The sequence below is a fragment of the Anastrepha ludens genome, chromosome 5 (genome assembly GCF_028408465.1).
Source record: "Anastrepha ludens isolate Willacy chromosome 5, idAnaLude1.1, whole genome shotgun sequence".
In the NCBI taxonomy this organism is placed as follows: Eukaryota; Metazoa; Arthropoda; class Insecta; order Diptera; family Tephritidae; genus Anastrepha; species Anastrepha ludens.
This window is the reverse complement of record NC_071501.1, coordinates 42,073,244-42,093,830: the sequence shown is the minus strand read 5'-3', so window position 1 is coordinate 42,093,830 and position 20,587 is coordinate 42,073,244. Positions and strand designations below refer to the sequence as shown.

Genomic DNA, 20,587 nt, shown 5'->3' with positions numbered 1-20,587 from the left:
TTCTATAAAGCGTGCAAGTTCTATCACCATAGCATTTTTAATATTTCCTCTGTAGAAGATTTTCAAAATCCTTCTACTATATTTTTTTAGTGGACAGTTTCGGGTGTCGTCTCACAATTAAAATAAGTACTGCAGGTTTCAGACGAATGAATTCCCAGTTTAGTCAAGTAATGATTCACCCTGTGATGTTCTGTCAGAATTCTCCGGACTATTTCTGGGTGTTTCTTCGATAAATTTATGAAATCCTAAAAGCATTTGTAGTTGTTAAAGCCCCAAAGTTCTCTAATGTGATGTAAATCTCGTACATTGTCCTAAGATAGCTCGCTATGAGCTTCTTCTTCTTCTATTGTAAGGGTGCCCTCTTGCCAAAGCCGTAGAAAGTAGAGTTGAGACTACATTATTTGCGAGTTTGTTGGCAACATCATTTCCTTCAATAAAAAGTGAAGCAGTGCCCGTAGAGCCCAAACTTGGCTATTCCAAGATTACTAAGACACTAGTCTGGAAGTTGCCCGGTTGATCTGAGGTCCTTAATTGTCTTAGGCAAAAAGTTCCAGTTTTTCGGTTCCAGTTTTTCGGTCCCAGTAACTGTGACTGATATTGTAGTCTACACAACTTCCTATTGCATATATTTTTACCTAAATTATGGGCATCTGTTTAGCCACGGTTTTAACTTATCTTAACGTCGGTCCACATACATCAGTCCCGATAATTCCTTCCATGTGCCAAGTTATCATAAGTTAGTTTGTCCTGTTAGTTTCAAGAATACACCAGCCAAATTACTTTCGTTACTAAGTTCTGTTGTGAATCTTTTTATAAAGCTAAACTTTGGTTACTCGGTGCATTTCAATATACGGATATCAGTTTGCAAGATCAGCAAAAATTCAACGATTCTTCTGCATTTGGTCGAAGTAGCTCACAACTTCCGGGCTACGCCCAAATCGTTTCGGGAGCGAGCTAATGTGTGAAAGCGAAGCAACCCAGGATGTCGGGGGCGCGCTAGGCTTGGGATCCGCCACGTAAAAATGCCCCCCTCCAATGAATACGAATAGGAGCAAAAGTGCAGTAAAATGATCCCATCTACGAAGCCTCCATTCGCTAACGATACCACACGTTTTTCCACGTTCATACGTACATAATTACGATAACATTCCTTCAACAGTTCAGTGAAATTTCGTCTCTGATTTTGAAAGTCATAATAATATAGGGTCCGCCATATAACTTTACGGAATTAAAAATGCTACAAAAAAGAAACTACTCAATATTTTTCCAAACTGTTTTTTTTTATTTTGAAGTACAATCCTTCCTGTTAATGATGGAAGACAACTTCATTCATATGGCTGCCTCGGCTAGCCATGCACCATCCCGTACGATCGGTCCAATTTTTCAACACATTTTCGATTGTATTGTTGAGAACGACGGTGAACTGATGTTCCTGGTGATTCACGAACACTCTCGGCCACAGCAGCAATATTTTCGGGTGTACGCACGGTTTTTGGTCGGTCACGCGTTGGTTTGTCAATAAGCAACCCAGTTTCTCTTACTTTTTTCACAAAGTAACGCACATCCGCTTCATTCGGTGCTTTTCTTCTTCCCATTGCCGTACGTAATTTTCGTACACATTCTGCAACATTACCATGATTTTCAAAGTAATGTAGCAATATTTCACAGCGTTCTTTGAGCGTATACACAACCATTTTCGTTCAGCGGAAGAATAAAACTAATTTTCTGTCAAATCAGATGACAGCTAAGTGTTACCATTCTTCAAATAATACCTAATTCAAATCCGTAACGATAGATGGCGGGCCCTGTAATTACGCATCAGACATAAATACAGAATCCGTCTAGTAAAAACCTTGTCAATCAGTGTTACAAATCACTTTACAGCCTTATATTGTCATCTTCAGAATAGCCTTCTTCCTCATTATGTTCGTAATTCAACACAGACAATTGCTTTGTCAAGGATAAAAAATTTTAGTTGATTTTCTTCTTTGAGAATTTGGCTGCTGTCATTTACGGAGTAGAGAAGTGTCACTTTTGTTCTTACCGGAACTTTCTGGTAGAATTGTCGTGCTATTTTCTTATCGACCATCCACTCATATACACCCTCACACACCTGGGTTACGCAACTCATCTCTCATTCTTTCTAATATACGGAGCTCGGTAGGAGATTTACTTAAGTTGACGGTGACTTATTTTTTAGTTGCGAGTTTATCTATACATTGACTTGTATTTGCTAAAACTCGGTACTACAGGTACTATGTAACATTGTTTCTTTTCCAACGAACAATCGATTAGCTTAAGTTTGTTAGCGCAAGGTATGTCTAACTCTAACGTAAAAATGCCTTCTCATTCGGTGACGCTCTCACATAGGCTATGGCGAGATACTCGTCCAACGGAGTGAATGAATGCACTTATTGAAAATCTTTCTCTTGGCACAAACTCTTCGAAATTGACGTCTTGGAAATCAGACCGACACATATTTCCCATTAAGGGGCCGTGCTCCAGATATGAAAGTCTTTGAAATTTTAGCCTATGCGACATTTTCCGTTCTCAGCAAGAAAAATGGAAGAGCTCATCGGCGGATTCGTTTCAAAATTATTTAGCTGTCAATTTCTGGAATGTTGATTGATTGTTTGTTTATATGCTGAGTGATTGTAATTTCAATTACAGTTAAAAATGCACAGCTTTAATATCACAGCTCACATTATGATCTGTGGACGTAAATATAAGTAGTAAAGGGCCCGAGTATATAATTGGAACATTCAGATTCAGGCGTTCTTTGTGCATCTCATTTCAAATGTGTCCGGTTTATGTGCACTTCGATGTTATCTCCTCCCATAGTTTTGTTATAGCAGTCTACATACACACATACATACATACATACCTACACAAATTCAAGTACCATTCTCTAAGGAATTATTGCAGCTTTGGATATATTTAACTCAAATTTTTGCCGAATTTCTGTACTTTACAGAAGTCTGTGCTCCGAAGCATCAACGCACCTCCCCCTCGATACGCCCTTGCATATACCTGTCTGCAGTCATGCTGCATATATGCAAGTAACTGCATATAAATAATATATATACACAAATAACAATGGCATTTGCACTTGTATATTGTGCCGATGATTGTTTGAACATTTCATATTCATATCAGTCGGCAAATCAGTAGTTGATTGGAATGCTTTAATCGCAAAGAAGGACCTTCTGTCCGATACCTCTCAGTATGCAGCAATTTGTTAATTGCAATCAATAACTATTGGCCCAATTGCCAGCAGCCTCTATTCGATAGGCATTGGCATTATTCTCCTTAAAATATATTTAATTTAAATTTTCCACAAACGCCAGCAAAGCCGGTGCAATAAAGCAAAATTCAATTGAAACAATAGTATGTGGAAGAAAACTGTGTTGTTGTTGTAGTACGGTAGATAGTTTGTGAATATTTTATAATATTTTTTGTTTAACCTTCCGCTACTAACATGAATTGCGTAACAAGGTTGCTAGCATCGGTCTCTCAGACCGAAGGGCAGAAAATATTTATTTCTTAATTATTTTATTAATTTCTGTAATCATTTTAAAATTTTCTGATTATGTTATTGTAATATAATACAATAATAGTGTACAAACAATATATGTATATCTGTATGAGTGAATTATTCTCGGCTTCAAATGTAAACGTTTTTCAATGTTTCTTGAGGCATTTTGAATTGGACCTTGTTTCCTCCATTTTGTAAAATTATACCGGCCAATAAAATACCTGCTTTTTCCCGATTAATTTGTTGATTCACCGTCGGGGTTTGAATCACGAGTTAAGTCGTCTGGATCAACAAAGTCTTCCTTGAAATCAAAATCCACTTTACTTATTTCAACCATCAACTAAACCATCATCTTGCTCCGGCTCTGAGGTCTACGTGGAATCCAGCAGGACAAAACTGCACTTTGCTCTTGGAATGCATGCATCTGTGTTTCAAGCGGAGGTGTATGCAGTTCAAGAAGCGATGAACTTTGTTGTGGAAAACCGATGGAGAGTCAGATCTATCTGTGCCTGCAGCAACAGCCAAGCTGCGCTCATGGCCTTAGACAGCCCCCCAACCACATCAGGGGCAGTCGAGTCCTGTAAATCTAGGCTGAACTATGTCGGTAGACATAACAGTCTGATGCTAACATGGGTCCCGGGACACGTGGGTATCGTGGGAAATGAGACCTTTGACTCCTTAGCTAAGAAGGGCTCTGAGGCCAACTTCTTTTGCCCAGAGCCCGTTTTGCCACTCCCTTTTGCGGCCATCAAAGCCACGGTTAGCAAATGGGTTACTACAACCCACAAGCGAGCTTGGTAGGCTGAGAGAGGCTGCAGATGGACTAAACTGATGTTACCTGTCATGTCCGAACGACTGTTGCAACCCTTCTGTCATTAAGCAGAAGAGAGTGCAAACAGCTGGTTGGACTGATGACGGGCCACTTCCTGTGGACGAAGCACATGTAAAGGGTGGGCATCTCAGACAGTGTACTCTGCTCAGCTTGTGAAGAGGAGGATGAGACGGCGGACCACTTCCTGTGTGTCTGCCCCGCCTTCGCTCGAATCAGGTTTGAGGTCTTTGGCACTGATGTGTTAAGAAGCGAGCACCTTAGCTCCTTGGCACCACAAAATCTACTCAGATTTCTTCGGAGATCGGGTAGATTTAAAGAAAATTAAAAGGGAAACCAAGTGCAGTACAATGGACTTAAGTAATGTCTGAGTTCCCGACAAAAACAAAAAAAAACATCAACTTCGGTTTCCTCACCAAACTCTACTTCGTCATTACAGGGTCCCGGCACCAATTAAAAAGGCCAGAAAATTAGTTTAAGAAATTACTTTTATTCAATTCAAAGTAAGAAATGTGTGAAAATAATAAAAAATTAAGAATCAAGTTACTTTTGCTCGAAATGACCATCTTTTGACATTGACTATGGCCTTGAGACGGTCCAGAAACGAATCGCAAGCTGCCCGAATCTGACTTGCGGTTTTTTGCCCCAATCGCGGACAATGGCCTTTTTCAGCGCCTCGAGGCTGATGAGTCTTTCAGATCGGACCTTCCTTTCCAAAATAGCTCAAAGAGAATAATCCATCGGATTCGCGTCTCGTAAATTTGAGAGTCATTGTATGGACGTTATGAAGTTCGGAACGTTGTTTTTTAGGAATTCTTGGTTCACTTGAGCTTTGGGAGATGGTGCCGAGTCCTGTCGAAATGTCCATGGCCAGCCATCAAAATGTTTGTCTGCCCTCGGCTTCAAAACAACCTCCAGAATACTTTCCCGGTAATATTTCGCGTTTACCTTACCGCCAGGCTCGATGAAAACGATTGGACGCCCATTACGGTTACAGCGGCTGGTGGCCAATCGCTTATTCAAATTCTCATATGAACGAGCGGTAAAATAAACCCTATCGTTTTGGGAGCTTACGAATCGCTCAATTTGAAAAATTTTCTTGTCAGAAAACATAATGTTTGGAAATTGATTGCTTTCGGCCAAGTGAAACAACTCCTTCGCTCTCTCAAGTCTGGCTTGTTGCTGTTTGGTGTGAGATCATGCGTCTTTTGGATCTTGTAAGGCTTGACTTTGAGATCATTTCTCAGTATGCGGCGGATGCTACTGTCAAATATTTTCAGTGCTTTCGCCATTTGAACCATTTCACGTGACGTTGCTTTCGCGCGCTTGTAAACAATACTCTAGACTGTCATTTAGCCAACTAACAGACATCTGATGCCTGTACACCAAAAAATCGAGAGCTCAAAACATTTCACTCTGGCGTACAAAAAGCTTAATGCAAGAAGGATAGATTACCACGTGTGGCCAATCCGTTATGGTGGAAAACAAAATTGTGCGAGTAACTTCCGCTGCCACGAAGCAACATGGGCGAGGATATCGCCAACACAATCTCAGTTTTTTTGCTGTCATGACCCCGGCTACGTAATCCAATCAGCTGATTCTTTCAATACTGATTCTTTCAGCAGATTCGGGCCAGAATTCGTGAATGGAGGAGCTTCAGGTGCTGACTGACGGCAATCTATTGACTGATATGTGCTTGTCACAGAGAATGTGATGATCGAAGTGCCTCATTTGTTGACGACAGAACTGTCGTTCTGCTATCCGCCCATCAGGAGATGAAAATAGAGATAACGTGGCTATTCAACCATGATGGCGAGGATCTGGTTAGATCATGCATCAGCAAAATATGGCCGGATGAAAACATGCCTGCCGATTGGAATTTACGTGTGCTCTGCCTAATTTATAAGAAGAGTGATGCTACAATATGTGCCAATTATCGCGGGATTAGTCTTCTATCTGTGGCGTATAAGGTCCTAGTGAGCGTATAGCGGGACAGGCTAAAGTCCACCATCAACCAACTGATTGAATATTATCAGTGTGGCTTTAGACTTGGAAAATCGACAATCAACCAGATATTCATAGTACGCCAAATCTTGGAAAAGTCCCATGGCAAGATAATCGACACACACCATCTCTTTGTCGATTCTGAAGCCGTATTCGACAGCAGGAAGAGAAGTTGTTCTTTGGAGTGTTTGAGAGAAGTATTCTGCGGACGATCTTTGGGCCTGTGCACATTGGCGATGGCGAGTATCGTTAGCGATAGAACAATGAGCTCATTACTGCTTACTGTGCTTATTATTACTTTACTACATTCCCTCATTATAAAATAGATATTATTATTTTTCTGACACTATGACTGCTGCTTAAGGATTTGCTATATTTTTCGCCAATATTACTGTACGTAGTGTCAAATTGAATCAAGTTTTCATTTTAATCTGTGTCATGTTTTGGGCTCAGCACAGAGAAGCTAATCATTGCTACTTTCTCAGCATGCCAAGAAAGTCTATCCAGCCTATTGTTGCTATGTATGTGGTGAACTGGCTTTTAAATGTCAGCGACGAAGTTACACTGAAATAGCGAAGTAGTTTTATGCTGATTGTTTTGGTTTTTCTTTGGCTCATCAAGATAAGGATTGGGTAAACCGCAAATAAGTGCGTAAATAATCTTCAGGTTGGGTTTTCGAAAAACCTATGATTAGGACAGAGAATGGAGAGATATGCATAATGGAATAAAACGACGCAAAACACACATGGACAAAAATTAAGTCTTCTTAGTTTTTGATTCCACTTCTTAAGGTTGCATAATACTTCTGGTTTTGAATGTTTTTTTTCATAAGATGTTTAACCCAGAGACTTAAAGATTTGAATAGCATTTTTTCAACTCCCGTACGACCATTTTTGACTGAGATACAACTTTTGGAAAAGCGCCAAAAATTTGGAATTTTTTGTTTGATCACTTGAGTTTTCCACTGGTGTATGCGAGTATAGCATTTCGGCAAGCAGACATCTTTTTTTTTCGAGAATTCTAAAAGCCAAATTGAAAACAAAATTTAATATAATAACTAAATCAAGAAGTATAACGTATTCACTTCGCACAGACTGAAGGACAGCGTGGAGGAACTGTAGCACTAAATCTTCATCGTGGCTGCATTGAACGTTCGCTGTGATAAAGTTCTGTAATACATTTAAGAAGTGTATATGTAGTAGTACGTATTACTGCATTTATTTTTTTACATACATACACATATGTGCAGATGTATATTTAGACACACATACAAACCCAAATATATATTTACATTATATGTGGCTAATGCTGAAATGCATTTGAACGACAGTTTGCGAAGGTGAATGTAGAAAAGAAATTGTGCAGAGGTAAAGGAAAACATTTGTGGAGGAGGATTTAATTTATTTTATAAATTTTAAGGAGATATCCACAGATGCTTAGATATAATCGGCAACATTATAACAAACAACTCGGTACAATGCCATTTTGAAACCACTGAGAAACCCCTTTTGCAAAATTTTTAGATATACTCGTAGTCATATACAGTCACTGTATAGCCAAATTTTGATTCCAAAAGTTGCGAATTCATAGAATTGGTCACCACCAAATTTCAAACAGAACCTGGAGTTTTTTGCCCTCGAAAACTGTGTGGCATTCACCAACTAAACTGATTCTATACTAAGTGATAAATATTTACTAATATACATTCATTCGCTCTTTAATATGTACCACTTACAGTAAGAACCGATTTTTAAGTATTGAAATAATTAAAAAAAACGTTTAATCATCACCGCAATAATTTTGCCAACTGTCATATAGGTATGTTTCCGTCCTTTCTTACGAATTATTTAGACAATTATATAATAGACGATATGTGAAGTATGCCCCATTGGAAGCTATAACTTTACTCCATCTTTCAGGCAACATACGGACTCCTCTGATGAAAAATTCGAGTTCTTTTGCCTTGATCCATTCATTGAGCCAGTTTGCGATGCTCTCTCGATGCTCTCACTTCGTAAGAAGTGAACCGCTCTCTAATAAAGGCTGATTGCATTGATCGGAACAGATGGTAATCCGAAGGTCCAATTCAGTCACTCTAAATATTTCTAGACCAATTAAGCAACGTGTGGCCTGGCGTTGTCATGCAATAAAATGAATTTGTCACGTCTACCGTCCCATTTCGGCCGCTTTTCTTTGAGAGCTCGATTCAAACGCATTAGCTGCAGTCGGTAACGATCGCCAGTGATGGCTTCAGATGATTTAAGGAGTTCATAATAGATGGCAGCCTTCTGATTCCACCAGATGCACAACAAAACCTTTCAAGCATGAATATTTTTTTTCGCTGTCGATGCATCTGGTTCACCTGGCAGGCTCGAACATTTTCGACGCTGAGGGTTATCATAATATATCCATTTTTCATCGCTCGTGACGATGCGATGCTGAAAATGTTTTCTTTTCTGCCGTTCAAGAAGCATCACAGACGTCTTACGAAACGTCTTTCCACATCCCTCTCCCTCAATTGATGTGGCACCCAGTTACCTGCTTTCTCGACCATTCCCATCGCGTGCAAACATTTAGCGACGGTTGGCTTGTCAACTGTAACCCTTTAGACACATCATCAAGGGTTCAACATGCGCCTTCATCCAATAATTGTTGTAGTTGAGTACCTTCGAATTTTTTCGTGCCGCTTCGCGATCTTTATCACTCACGACGAAATTGCCACTTTGGAAGCGTCGAAAGCACTTTACAAGTTATAAAGGGTTTTCCAATAACAGGGGTTACAGGTGAATGGATTGCCCTATCGAGAGATGATTAACGATCTTGGACAATGGACAACGTTTATTTTCAACAAGGCGGCGCTACGTGCTTTTACGGGAAAAGTTTCCGGACCGTGTTATCTCTCGAAGAGGTGAACACAATTGGCCACCGAGATCCTGTGATTTTTTTCTTTGAGACCACGTGAAAGAAAAGGTCTACGGCTACCGCCCAAGGTCGATTCAAGACCTCAAAGATAGAATTCGTTAGGCTATCGAGGACATTGGGCAACCGGGCAATTCGGTTATGGAAAATTTCATGAAAAGGATATTGTCTTGTAAGCGTGGTCGTGGTGGTTATTTTTCTGATGTTATTTTCCACTATTAACGGCAGCCGCCGTAGCCGAATGGGTTGGTGCGAGACTGCCATTCGGAATTCACAGAGAGAACGTAGGTTCGAATCTCGGTGAAACACCAAAATTAAGAAAAACATTTTTCTAATAGCGGTCGCCCCTCGGCAGTCAATGGCAAAACTCCGAGTGTATTTCTGCCATGAAAAAGTTCCTCATAAAAATATCTGCCGTTCGGAGTCGGCTTGAAACTGTAAGTCCCTCCATTTGTGGAACTACATCAAGACGCACACCACAAATAGGAGGAGGAGCTCGGCCAAACACCCAAAAGGGTGTACGAGCCAATTATATATTATATATAACGGCATACCTTCCTCTTTATAATGAAACAAACATCCGATCTTTTAATATAAATGAAATGCCGTTAATTGGCATTTTTCTTTGAATATCAATAAAACACCTCTTATTAAAAACCCCCTTAATTTGATGGAGCGTGATTACAATAAATATTGATCAATATACAACACGTTTCACCTGCACTTTTCTTTAAAAGGTAAAAATAAAACATGACTTCCGGCAAATACTGTTTTTTTCGGGACGAACCACATTTTTGGCGTCAGGTACAAAAAGATCTTTACGCATCAAACGAATGTCAACTACTGAGATCGAGACCTCACATATACACCTGCAAATCACCAGTATATAATATTATCAGAGCGAACACAAAAATAGTAACAGCAGCGACACCTCGTTTTCGAGAACGGAAGCTTATTCCCATACCAATAATATTATTTATTATTTATTATTTATTTATTTATTACGGTCTTATAGACCTAGATAATATTGGCAAAATTACATTAAAACTACTAATGAGTATGAGGAAAGTGAAAGTGAGTATGAGGAATACTCTTATAACTAAACTGTCCCTTAAATCCTTTAGTATCAGTTTGACGATTAGTCACAATGGGGTTAATCTCGATCATGGTTATGCCAAGGATAATAGATTTCTGTATTCGTAGCACTATCTCCCAGGGGATTAGCGGGTTAGTCGTTGAAGGCGACTAAAATCCACACCTCAGCCTGTTTGTTATGAGCATTAAGACAATGGCAGTAGGCTGAGCGAAACAGGTATTGAATACTGTTGTCAGTAGAGCGTAAATTTGTTGAGGAAGTTGAGCAATTTTGAACTCATAAAGCGGGACAATAGATCCTTCAGATCATAAATTAAACACCTTATAACAAGGCGCACAATTAATCACCCTATCAGAGGATTTATAATTTTTGTCATGTGAACTAGACAGCTACAGTGCACAAGCAAACAAGCGGTGGAGTATGTGAAGGTCAAACAAAATTTGAATTACTCAGAATTTTTTTTTTATTTAGTAATCAGCAAGTGAAGAGTTGAAACGATACTAAAAGTAAGTCCTGAGAAGACGGGCTTAGTACTGTTCACCAGGAAGTACAAGACTGGACAATATTTCACTGCAAGTTAAGACATATGTCAAGTGCCTAGGAGTAATGTTGGTTAGCAAACTAACGTGGAAGCTCAATGTGGAAGAACAAACGAAGAAAGCACTCAAGCCAGAAGGATTTCGCAACCTTACAAGTTTGTGTACTTGCCCAACGCTCGCTGAGTTGGCGCGTTGCCCATCTTTTCAGGAGCAGACCACAGTTAGGGGGATCCCAATTCTCTCCCTTCGCGGGGAGATCACCTCACATTTCCCTTGTCTGGCCAGCTCATCCGCCTCGCAGTTTCCCACAATGTTGCTGTGACCTGGAACGCAGATGAGGCTAATGTCAAAGAATTCAGACGTAGTCGAAAGTGAGGTCAGGCATTTCCTGACCAGTTTCGAGTGCACCGTCACTGACCCGAGGGCCCTTATTGCCGCTGGGCTGTCGGAGTAAATATTTACTTTTCTGACTGTAAGTACGCATGTGAGCAGTCAATCAGCTGCCTCCTTGATTGCGGCTACCTCTGCCTGGAACACACTACAGTGGTCCGGTAACCTGAATCTGAATCTGATGGGGAGCTCCTCGCAGAAAACTCTTCCGCCAACCTTTCCTTCCAACTTCGATCCATCCGTGAACAAGTTCACCAGGCCCTGCCCCCAAGTGTAGCCCCCGGTCCACTCTTCTCTTGATGGAATATGAGTGGAGAAGGTTCCGGTTGGACTAAGCGAGGGATACACTGATCCGTTCACAGGGGGATGAACTCGAAGTTTCTAAGGATGCTTGAGTGCCCATAAGTGAGGTTGAGCTTATAGCCCGAGCCCCTCAGTCTGATTGCGGTACGCGTAGCGGCAATTCTGCCTGCGATGTCTACGGATACCACATTTAACATTGCGCTGAGCGCCAGAGTAGGAGTCGTTCGAAGCGCCCCACTGATTCCAATGAATGCCGACCTCTGAACTTTCTCCAGCTTCTTGACCAATGTCGTTCTCTCTAGTGAGTTCCACCAGACTATGACTCCATACAACAAGATAGGCTTTAGAATAGTATTATATAGCCAAGAACCACTCTAGGCGAAAGGCCCCATCTTTTGTCAATTGCGCACTTGCACCCATGCATATTCCTCAATATTGGGCTTCCACGTAAGCTTGTCGTCAAGGATAATACCTAGGTACCTCACCTTCTCAGAAAGCATCAGAGGAGCGCCCCTTAGTGAGGGAAGTTGAGCTCCGGGTTTCTTATATTTCCTCGTTAATAAGACGAGCTCCGTCTTAAGAGTATTCACCGACAGGCCGCAATCCGTTGCCCATCTAACAACTGTGTTCAGAGCATATTTGAAAATATTTTGTGGCATGTATTCCGGCAGAGACGTTTCCACACTTGGTTTCAGCACCTTTTTTTATGTATTGGGACAATTACGCTTTCTTCTCATCCTGTAGGCAGTTTTTCTTGTAACCATATTTGCAATTCCAATTGATTTGTGAGTTTAGATCCACGTTTTCAATGAAATAATTTTTGCAGAATACTTGTACTTTTTGAAATTGCAAAGTTTCGTACAGGGTGATTGCTCGATAAAATTCGACATGGCTGAATTGGCATCTCGAGAGTATCATACAAATAACTGATAGAAGCATCACCCAGGCAAAATCGAACTCATAACTTTTTCATGAACAAAAATTTCTCTCTTCTTTTTTTTATAATTTTGAAAATTTTTCTTTATTTCCCTAAATTCGAATATAAAAACAGCTTCTACTCACAATGAGCTGATGTAGAATGGAATCCTTACAACTATCTCCGAAAGGAAGCAATTTTTGGTTTGTAAATAATAAAGCCTGACCTCATTTCTTTGTTTTTCACCCAGGTGGACGCTTTTTTAGCCGAAATCCACAAAAGCCCTCTTTGTAAGCGCCCTTGCCTATGCATATGTTTGTATGTAACGGAACAAGGAGAACCTACATTACACTCAAATTGAATTTACGGTCACTATGTGTGGCTTGAATAATATTATTTTGAGAGCACAGATGTAAGCCAAAGTGAAACAGCTAGCCAAGCTACGCCCAAGTGAGTCACTAGCACGTCTAAGGTAGTTATTGTTTTTATCGCCTCATTTTAACCGCATTGTGATTTTCAAATGCTTAGTGCACTAGTTGGTGCTTGCAAGTGGATTATGCCAGCACTCTTCGCAAGCCATAGACTGCAGTAATGCACTAAGATACCACACTGCAGGCATGCATACATACATGCATATGTGCAAAGTATCCCCTAGACTTTTCCACAAAATCCATATTATACTTACGCTACAAGTAAATCAAATTGGGCCAGACAGCGATCGAACGCCCAGAACTCTATTCGGAGACCGTAATGTGTTTGCTATTCGGACATTATAATAAAAAAAAATTTCTCGTTGTTATAAATCGCCTTCTAAGTTCTAATATCTTCGTAAAAGGGTGCTGTTGTTCATTTCAACTACTGAACATGTAATTTCTATATAGGTATACATATATGTATGTGGCTGTGAAAATAAATTTATTGTACTGATGTATGTCATGAATGCTTTCAACACTGCTTCCACTGTCATCTGCCTTCTTCTTTTATTTTTTGCAAAATTTATTAATACTTGAGCCTAATTATTTAAATATAGATAGATAGATAGATTTTCATTTAAGTAGACAAAAGATGTTACATCAATAATTGGTTGCGGCGGTTTTTTCTGCTTTGAAGGCACTTAAATTCACAATTAAATCCGTTGAAAGAAAAACTAAAATTTATTTAATACAATGATTTATTTAGATAGAGAGTTGACATCCGAGTTGACTGACGAACAATGCGTAAGAGCGATAAAAAGAATAATGAAATGCAAATATGTATAGCGATGAAAAAGGTATATCGATGTTGTTGAAGTGAACTCAACAAGAGGTATATCGATGTTGTCGAAATGAACCCAACATACCGCCACCCTTGAACTATCATGATATGTTCAATATGTACATTACAAAGGAAATAAATTCGAATACAAACTTAAGCAAAATAGGAATTTCAGACTTTAAATAAGTTAAATAACTATATTACATTTTAGTTTTCTTCGGAAAATACGTCCCCTTGAGTTGGTAGAAGACACAGCTTAGGTATTGGGCGAGTGAATTCTCCGTTTGCGGTTTTTATCGTTACGACACGTACGTGACCATCTCTACCAGGATGACAATGAATTACTCTTGCGAGTGTCCACTTTGTTGGAGGAGAAGATTCATTAAAGACAGCGACGACGTCTCCTTCTTGAAAATTTCGTGATGGACGAAACCACTTAGCACGTCGTTGCAAGCTAACGAGGTATTCGTCTCTCCAACGGCGCCAAAAGTGTTGACGAATAGAAGAGACCAACTGCCACCTTTGTTGCAGGGTTCCAGAAAACCCTTGACCCTCAGGTTCTGGAATTGCCCGCAATGGTTCGCCTACCAGAAAATGGCCAGGCGTTAAAATCGATAAGTCGCCTGCATCCGTCGAAATGTCGCATAATGGGCGGGAATTGACACAAGCTTCCACCTCCGTTAAGAGCGTACTAAACTCCTCATAGCTTAAAAGAATTTCTCCGAGGGAGCGTTTTAGATGATATTTTATGCGTTTGATTCCAGTTTCCCAATATCCTCCCATGTGAGGTGCGGACGGTGGATTGAATCGCTACTCAATAGCAGAGTCTGCAAAAAACGATTGAAGTTGGGAGTCTTGCATGCACTCTTGATATTTCTCACGGAGTTCCCTTTCTGCACCAACGAAATTCGTCCCGTTATCCGAAAACATTTCTTTACAATAGCCTCTGCGGTTGATGAATCGTTTAAAGGCGTTTAGAAACGAAGAACTTGAGAGATCTCCAACAAACTCGAGGTGCATTGCACCTGTGCACATGCAGACAAATGAAGATATATAACCTTTTACGGATTTAGCTCCTCTTCCATGCGTAAATTTGAACATATAAGGACCAGCAAAGTCTACTGCTGTACGAACGAAGCAGCGAGCGTACGTTATGCGGGACGAAGGAAGATCACCCATTGATTGTGTTGCGAGCTTGCGATTTAAAGCGGTACATTTTACACATTTGCGATAGATATTACGAATTAAGTTGCGGGCACCAACGACCCAATACCGGCGTTGCAGGATTACTTGCATTATACGGGGGCCTGCATGTAGCGTATAGTGATGTATATCCAAAACAACGAGTTTTGAAAGCGGAGAGTTTTTTGGCAGTATAACGGGGTGTCTGACATCAGTTGCAACATCTGCGGATTTCAGCCGACCTCCAACACGAAGGATTCCAAACGAATCGAGAAACGGTTGTAATCGCAGCAAACTACTACGCAGTTTAATTGGCCTTTTTTCCCTGCAACAACGTATTTCATTAGAAAAATAGAAATTTTGTGTATACCTGATTAATCTTCGCTCGGATTCCAGCAACTCCTGACAATTAGGAAACCACGTTTTTTTGTTATTGATTCCAAGCGAGCTAGAGCGGGTATTGTGTATAAATCTCAATACATAAGCGATAATTCTTCTTAATTTCGAATAAGATGAGTATTTTGTGATGACCGACCAGTGAACGTCAGTAGCTGCGATACAAGCCTTAACTTTTCGTAAGCCTATTTCGGTTTTATGCATTATTTGCGCAGGCTGCTTCCAGAACTGTTCCTCTTCGCGTAAGAAGTCAGGTCCGAACCACCATAACTCATCATGCATAAGTTGAAGCGGAGATATACCTCTGGATGCGCAGTCCGCAGGATTGCTTTCAGAGCGTATATGGTTCCAGCACTCGGGAGGCAGGACCTCGTGAATATAGGCGACACGGTTTGCGACGAATGTTTCCCATTTATTAGGATGTGCTTGCAGCCACGCCAACGTAATGGTGGAATCTGTCCATGCTACCAGTGGACAGCAAAAATCCTTCCAACTTTGCATGACGGCCTTGACCAATTTTGCGGCGAGATGTGCGGCACACAACTCGAGGCGAGGTAGCGTTGTTGTTTTTAGCGGGGCAACTTTAGTCTTTGATGAAATTAAGCCGATTGTAATGTGACCATCCCTATATACAGTGCGCGCATATATGACTGCGGCATAGGCGCGCTCGGAAGCGTCGGCAAAAACGTGCAACTCAGTAAATGAGCCTATCGTCCCGACTCCAACCCAACGGTTGACCTTAAGTTCAGATAAAAGTTGTAATTGCGAACGATGATCAAGCCACACCTTGCCTATCGTATCTGGTACTGGGTCGTCCCATCCAGTGTTGGAACGCCAGATGTCCTGCAACAACATTTTCGACCTGATTGTTGCGGGTGAAAGTAAACTCAATGGATCAAAAAGTTTGCTGGCATCGACCAGAAATGCTCTCTTAGTTAAGACGTGGGGCGGTTCTCCTAGAGAAATGGAAAATGTAAAATAGTCCTCTTCCATATACCAAATTAGTCCCAGAGCATGTACATTGTTGCCATCTACGGTGTAGTGTGATATGTTCTTGGATTCTCTAGCGATAGTCTCATTTAGCTCTGTACAATTTGACGCCCATTTTCTTAACTCGAACCCACCTTCCCGTAGAATATCGGACACATTTCGCTGCAATGCTTTAAGTTCCGACTTGCTAGACGCACCAGTGAGAAGATCGTCCATGTAAAAGTCTTTAAGAATTACGTCGACTGCTTTCTGAAAAGTATTGGAAGATTGTTTCGCGGTTTGTTGCATCGATTTGACAGCCAAATGCGAGGCGGACGCAATTCCATAAGTTACGCGTAGCATGCGGTAATCTGTAATAGGTAGAGATGGGTTAGAGCGCCAAACAATTCGTTGTAAGTCGACATGTTTAGCTGAAACACAGATTTGTCGATACATTTTTGCAACGTCTGCAGTTACTGCGAATTTGTGTATTCTAAAGCGCAAAAGTATGGAGTACAAGTCTTCTTGTAATTGAGGACCAACATAAAGCGCATCGTTGAGGGAATTCCCCGTTGTGGTTTTAGCAGACGCGTTAAACACAACTCGCAATTTTGTCGTAACGCTGGACTCCTTTACGACAGCATGGTGTGGCATATAATATTTCGCATAGTTCGTTTTAGGCACGACTTCCATATGACCCATTTCAATTAATTCCTGCATGAATTCGTTATAGCGTGTCCACAGATCCTGATCACCGGCAAATCTGCGCTCCATGCGTAATAAGTTTCGTACGGCGAGACTCCTTGATTCACCTAATGGCACGTCGACCTTGAGTGGCAACTCCACTACAAAGCGTCCGTCCGGCTTCCTAATATGAGTTGATTCAAAATGTTCTTCGCAGTACCGCTCCTCGTGGGTAAGATATCGTGTTTGCGGCCCTTCTTCAAGTTCCCACAATCTAGCCAATGCTCTATCTAAATATACATCACAGTGTAATGATTGTATATGGTTTGCGGGTGGAACGGATGTATCTACGTTTCCACACAACGTCCAGCCAAAGACTGTTTTCTGTATTATTGGCGTGCCAGGTGGGCTTTTACGCAGCTCAGTTAAAATGAATCGATCCATATAGTCCATGCCCACTAAGATGTCTACACGGCCGGGTTCCATGAAATGCGGGTCAGCTAAGAACAGTCCCTTGATGTGAGACCATTCAGGAACGCTTAAACTCTGCGACGGCAAATCGCCCGTAATCTTTTGTAAAATTAATGCATTGATGGGGTAGCATTCACTTGAATGTCGCGAAGAAAGGAATAACGTCGTTTCGCCTCTGCAACGGCCACCCTGAGAAGCGCCAATTCCCGTTACAAATATGGACGAAGATTTGCGAGCTAGACCTAGACGTTGTACGCATGCCTCAGTTATGAATGTGGCGTGAGAACCTGAATCGAATAATAAGCGAGCATTCTGCCATCGATCAGCAGAATCACGTACCTTTACTAGGGCGGTTGATAGCAACACAGCGTTTTGTGGTTTATGCATTGGGTTAACCTTGGAATTAAGGCAAGCGGAGGCGGATGTGACAGCGGTTTGCGGGAGCAAGCTAGCGGCGGGTAACGTACCTGCAGCGGTGCGGGGTGAGTCGACGACGTGGGAAGAGGTAGATGCCTCTGGCGAACTATGAAGCAATGTATGGTGGCGCTGCCGACATATTCGACAGGAAGACGCGCTATTGCAGCGTTCCTTAAAATGTCCGGTACTTAAGCAGTTTAAGCACGCCTTGAAATCCTTCACAAAATTGAGTCTAGCGTTTGCATCTAAACTACGGAATTTTTCACAAGAATAAATTCTGTGACCTGCGTTACAATACGTACAACGCGATTGATCTGCGGTGGCATGAAAAACCTTTGCCGATTTTCCGACCAATTTTTGATTGTTCGGTTTTCCTGGCCATGACTGGGTTGCCGGCGTTGATATCATCGATAATGAGCGACACCTTATTTCCAAAAAGGACGAAAGGTCTTCGAAGGTAGGAGGATCGTCGCTAGTGAGTGACAACTCCCACTGTTTGCGAGTTTCGTAGGAGAGTCTGGTTACAGTTTCATGTACTAACCAATCGTCCCAAAAATCCACTGGTCGCCCTAAAGCCTTAAGTTCCCTTATGTGTTGTTGGAATGCATTCAACACGTTCTTAATGGAGTCAGCAGTGTCGCTCGTCGATTTACGTATCTCTGCAATTGCCCGAAAGTGCGCTTCGACAATAACTCGCATGACTTTATATCGCGACTTTAGAAGATTCCATGCCTCCGTATAGTTGGCATCGCAAATTTGGAAACCGCTGATAATGCTAAGCGCATCACCCTTTAAGCAGCTACGTAAGTAGTGTAGCTTTTGACCACCTGACAATGAAGAGTTAGAATCTACGAGGGTAACAAAAGCGTCGTAGAAGGCGATCCACTCAGTGGAATTGCCCGCGAAGGATGGAAGTTCCATTTTAGGTAGTTTAATTGCTGCTGACACGGTGGGATGCGGATTTGTAGAATTCGCAACTGATTCGGTTCTACACTTCTGTACACGCCTAAATTGTGATAGCGCTGTAACGTACCAGGTATCGGCCTGGATGCGCGCGGTCTGTTCGACATCGATGTTATCTGCACCACAAGAAAGCTCGACTTCATCTTGGGCTGTCTTAAATCGTACCCACTGTTCATTTAATAACTGCAGATAACTTTCGACATTTTCTAAATCTAACACAAACGCTTCGTCGTTGCTCTTGGTCATGTACCTTTTTATAGCATTTAGCGCGGAATCACGTGTTTTTACGAATGCGGACATTTTGCGGGTGCGGTAAAATAGGTTATGTTAATATAACGCGGTGTAGACTATATGGAATTAAATTATCGCGGTAATCCGGCTCGAAGGACCAGAAATGGTTGCGGCGGTTTTTTCTGCTTTGAAGGCACTTAAATTCACAATTAAATCCGTTGAAAGAAAAACTAAAATTTATTTAATACAATGATTTATTTAGATAGAGAGTTGACATCCGAGTTGACTGACGAACAATGCGTAAGAGCGATAAAAAGAATAATGAAATGCAAATATGTATAGCGATGAAAAAGGTATATCGATGTTGTTGAAGTGAACTCAACAAGAGGTATATCGATGTTGTCGAAATGAACCCAACAATAATTATAGCACAACTTACAGAATATGGTAACTAAACCTTAATTCTACAACATATTTTTGTTATCACAGATTTTCGTCATTTTACAGGTAAATTTCGGAGGAAAAGAACTACTATTTAAAACACCTCCACTATGAATACACAAGCTATTTTTCTTTCTTTTTATATGAGTAAATTATATTAATTAAAAAGATTTGAGATCAATGTATTGTCTGATATAATACAACGAATTTTAAACCGTTCGGTAAATTTTTCAATTTGTTCATTTACCATGTTTACGTTTGCCTCGATATGGAGCTTTCTAGTGGAAAAATCCCAGGGTAGCCCTAGCATCATTTTGAGAACTTTGTTTTGACATACTTGCAACATTTTAATATGAGATTTTGCAGTTATACCCCATGCTGGGCAAGCATATAATATTATGGATAAGAAAATATAATTGTAAATTACCAATTTATTTTCTTTGCTCAAATTGGAGTTTCTGTTAATCAGCGGGTATAGCATTTTAATAGCTATATTAACTTTTTCTGTTATATATTTAACATGATCACTGTAAGTGAGATTTTTATCAAAAATTACCCCGAGGTACTTAACAGATTTCTCCCATGATATAAGGTTGTCAAAAAAGTCTTGCGGTATTTCCGCAAGCTTGTCTTTGCAAGCGCGTAGTTCTAGTTGTATTCGTCGCATCGGTTCACGCTAGAGCTTTTTGGAAAGCTCTTTTCACGTGCTAACACGTGATTGATTAATTGTTGTTTGCTTTTTGTCGTTCGTGAGTTATAGCGTCGCAAACATGGAGCAACATATAACAGTGGACCAAGCAATGATCCCTGGGAACTCCAGCGGGTAATTCAATTAAATCGGAGTATTCATTGTTCAAACATACACTGTAATAACGATTTATCAAAAAACTTTTTATAAGCTTTACGAGATACGTTAAAGCTGTTTAATTTACGAATCAGTCCATCATGCCAAATTGAGTCAAAGGCCTTTTCAATGTCCAGTAATATCAGACCAGCAGACTTCCTGTTTTCAATACTAATTTTCACATAGTTTGCTATGTGTTTTATC

General features: G+C 40.8%; 1 protein-coding gene across 1 annotated transcript in view; it reads right to left on the bottom strand.

Moving 5' to 3' along the window:
- The window catches only part of LOC128864686 (uncharacterized), a 31,412-nt gene extending 12,245 nt beyond the window's left edge, over window positions 1–19,167 (bottom strand). Inside the window, exon 1 of the mRNA XM_054104439.1 lies at window positions 15,538–19,167. Coding sequence (XP_053960414.1) covers window positions 15,538–19,167 — 3,630 coding nt within the window. The remainder of the gene's footprint in view (window positions 1–15,537) is intronic.
- Between the last annotated feature and the right edge of the window lie 1,420 nt (window positions 19,168–20,587).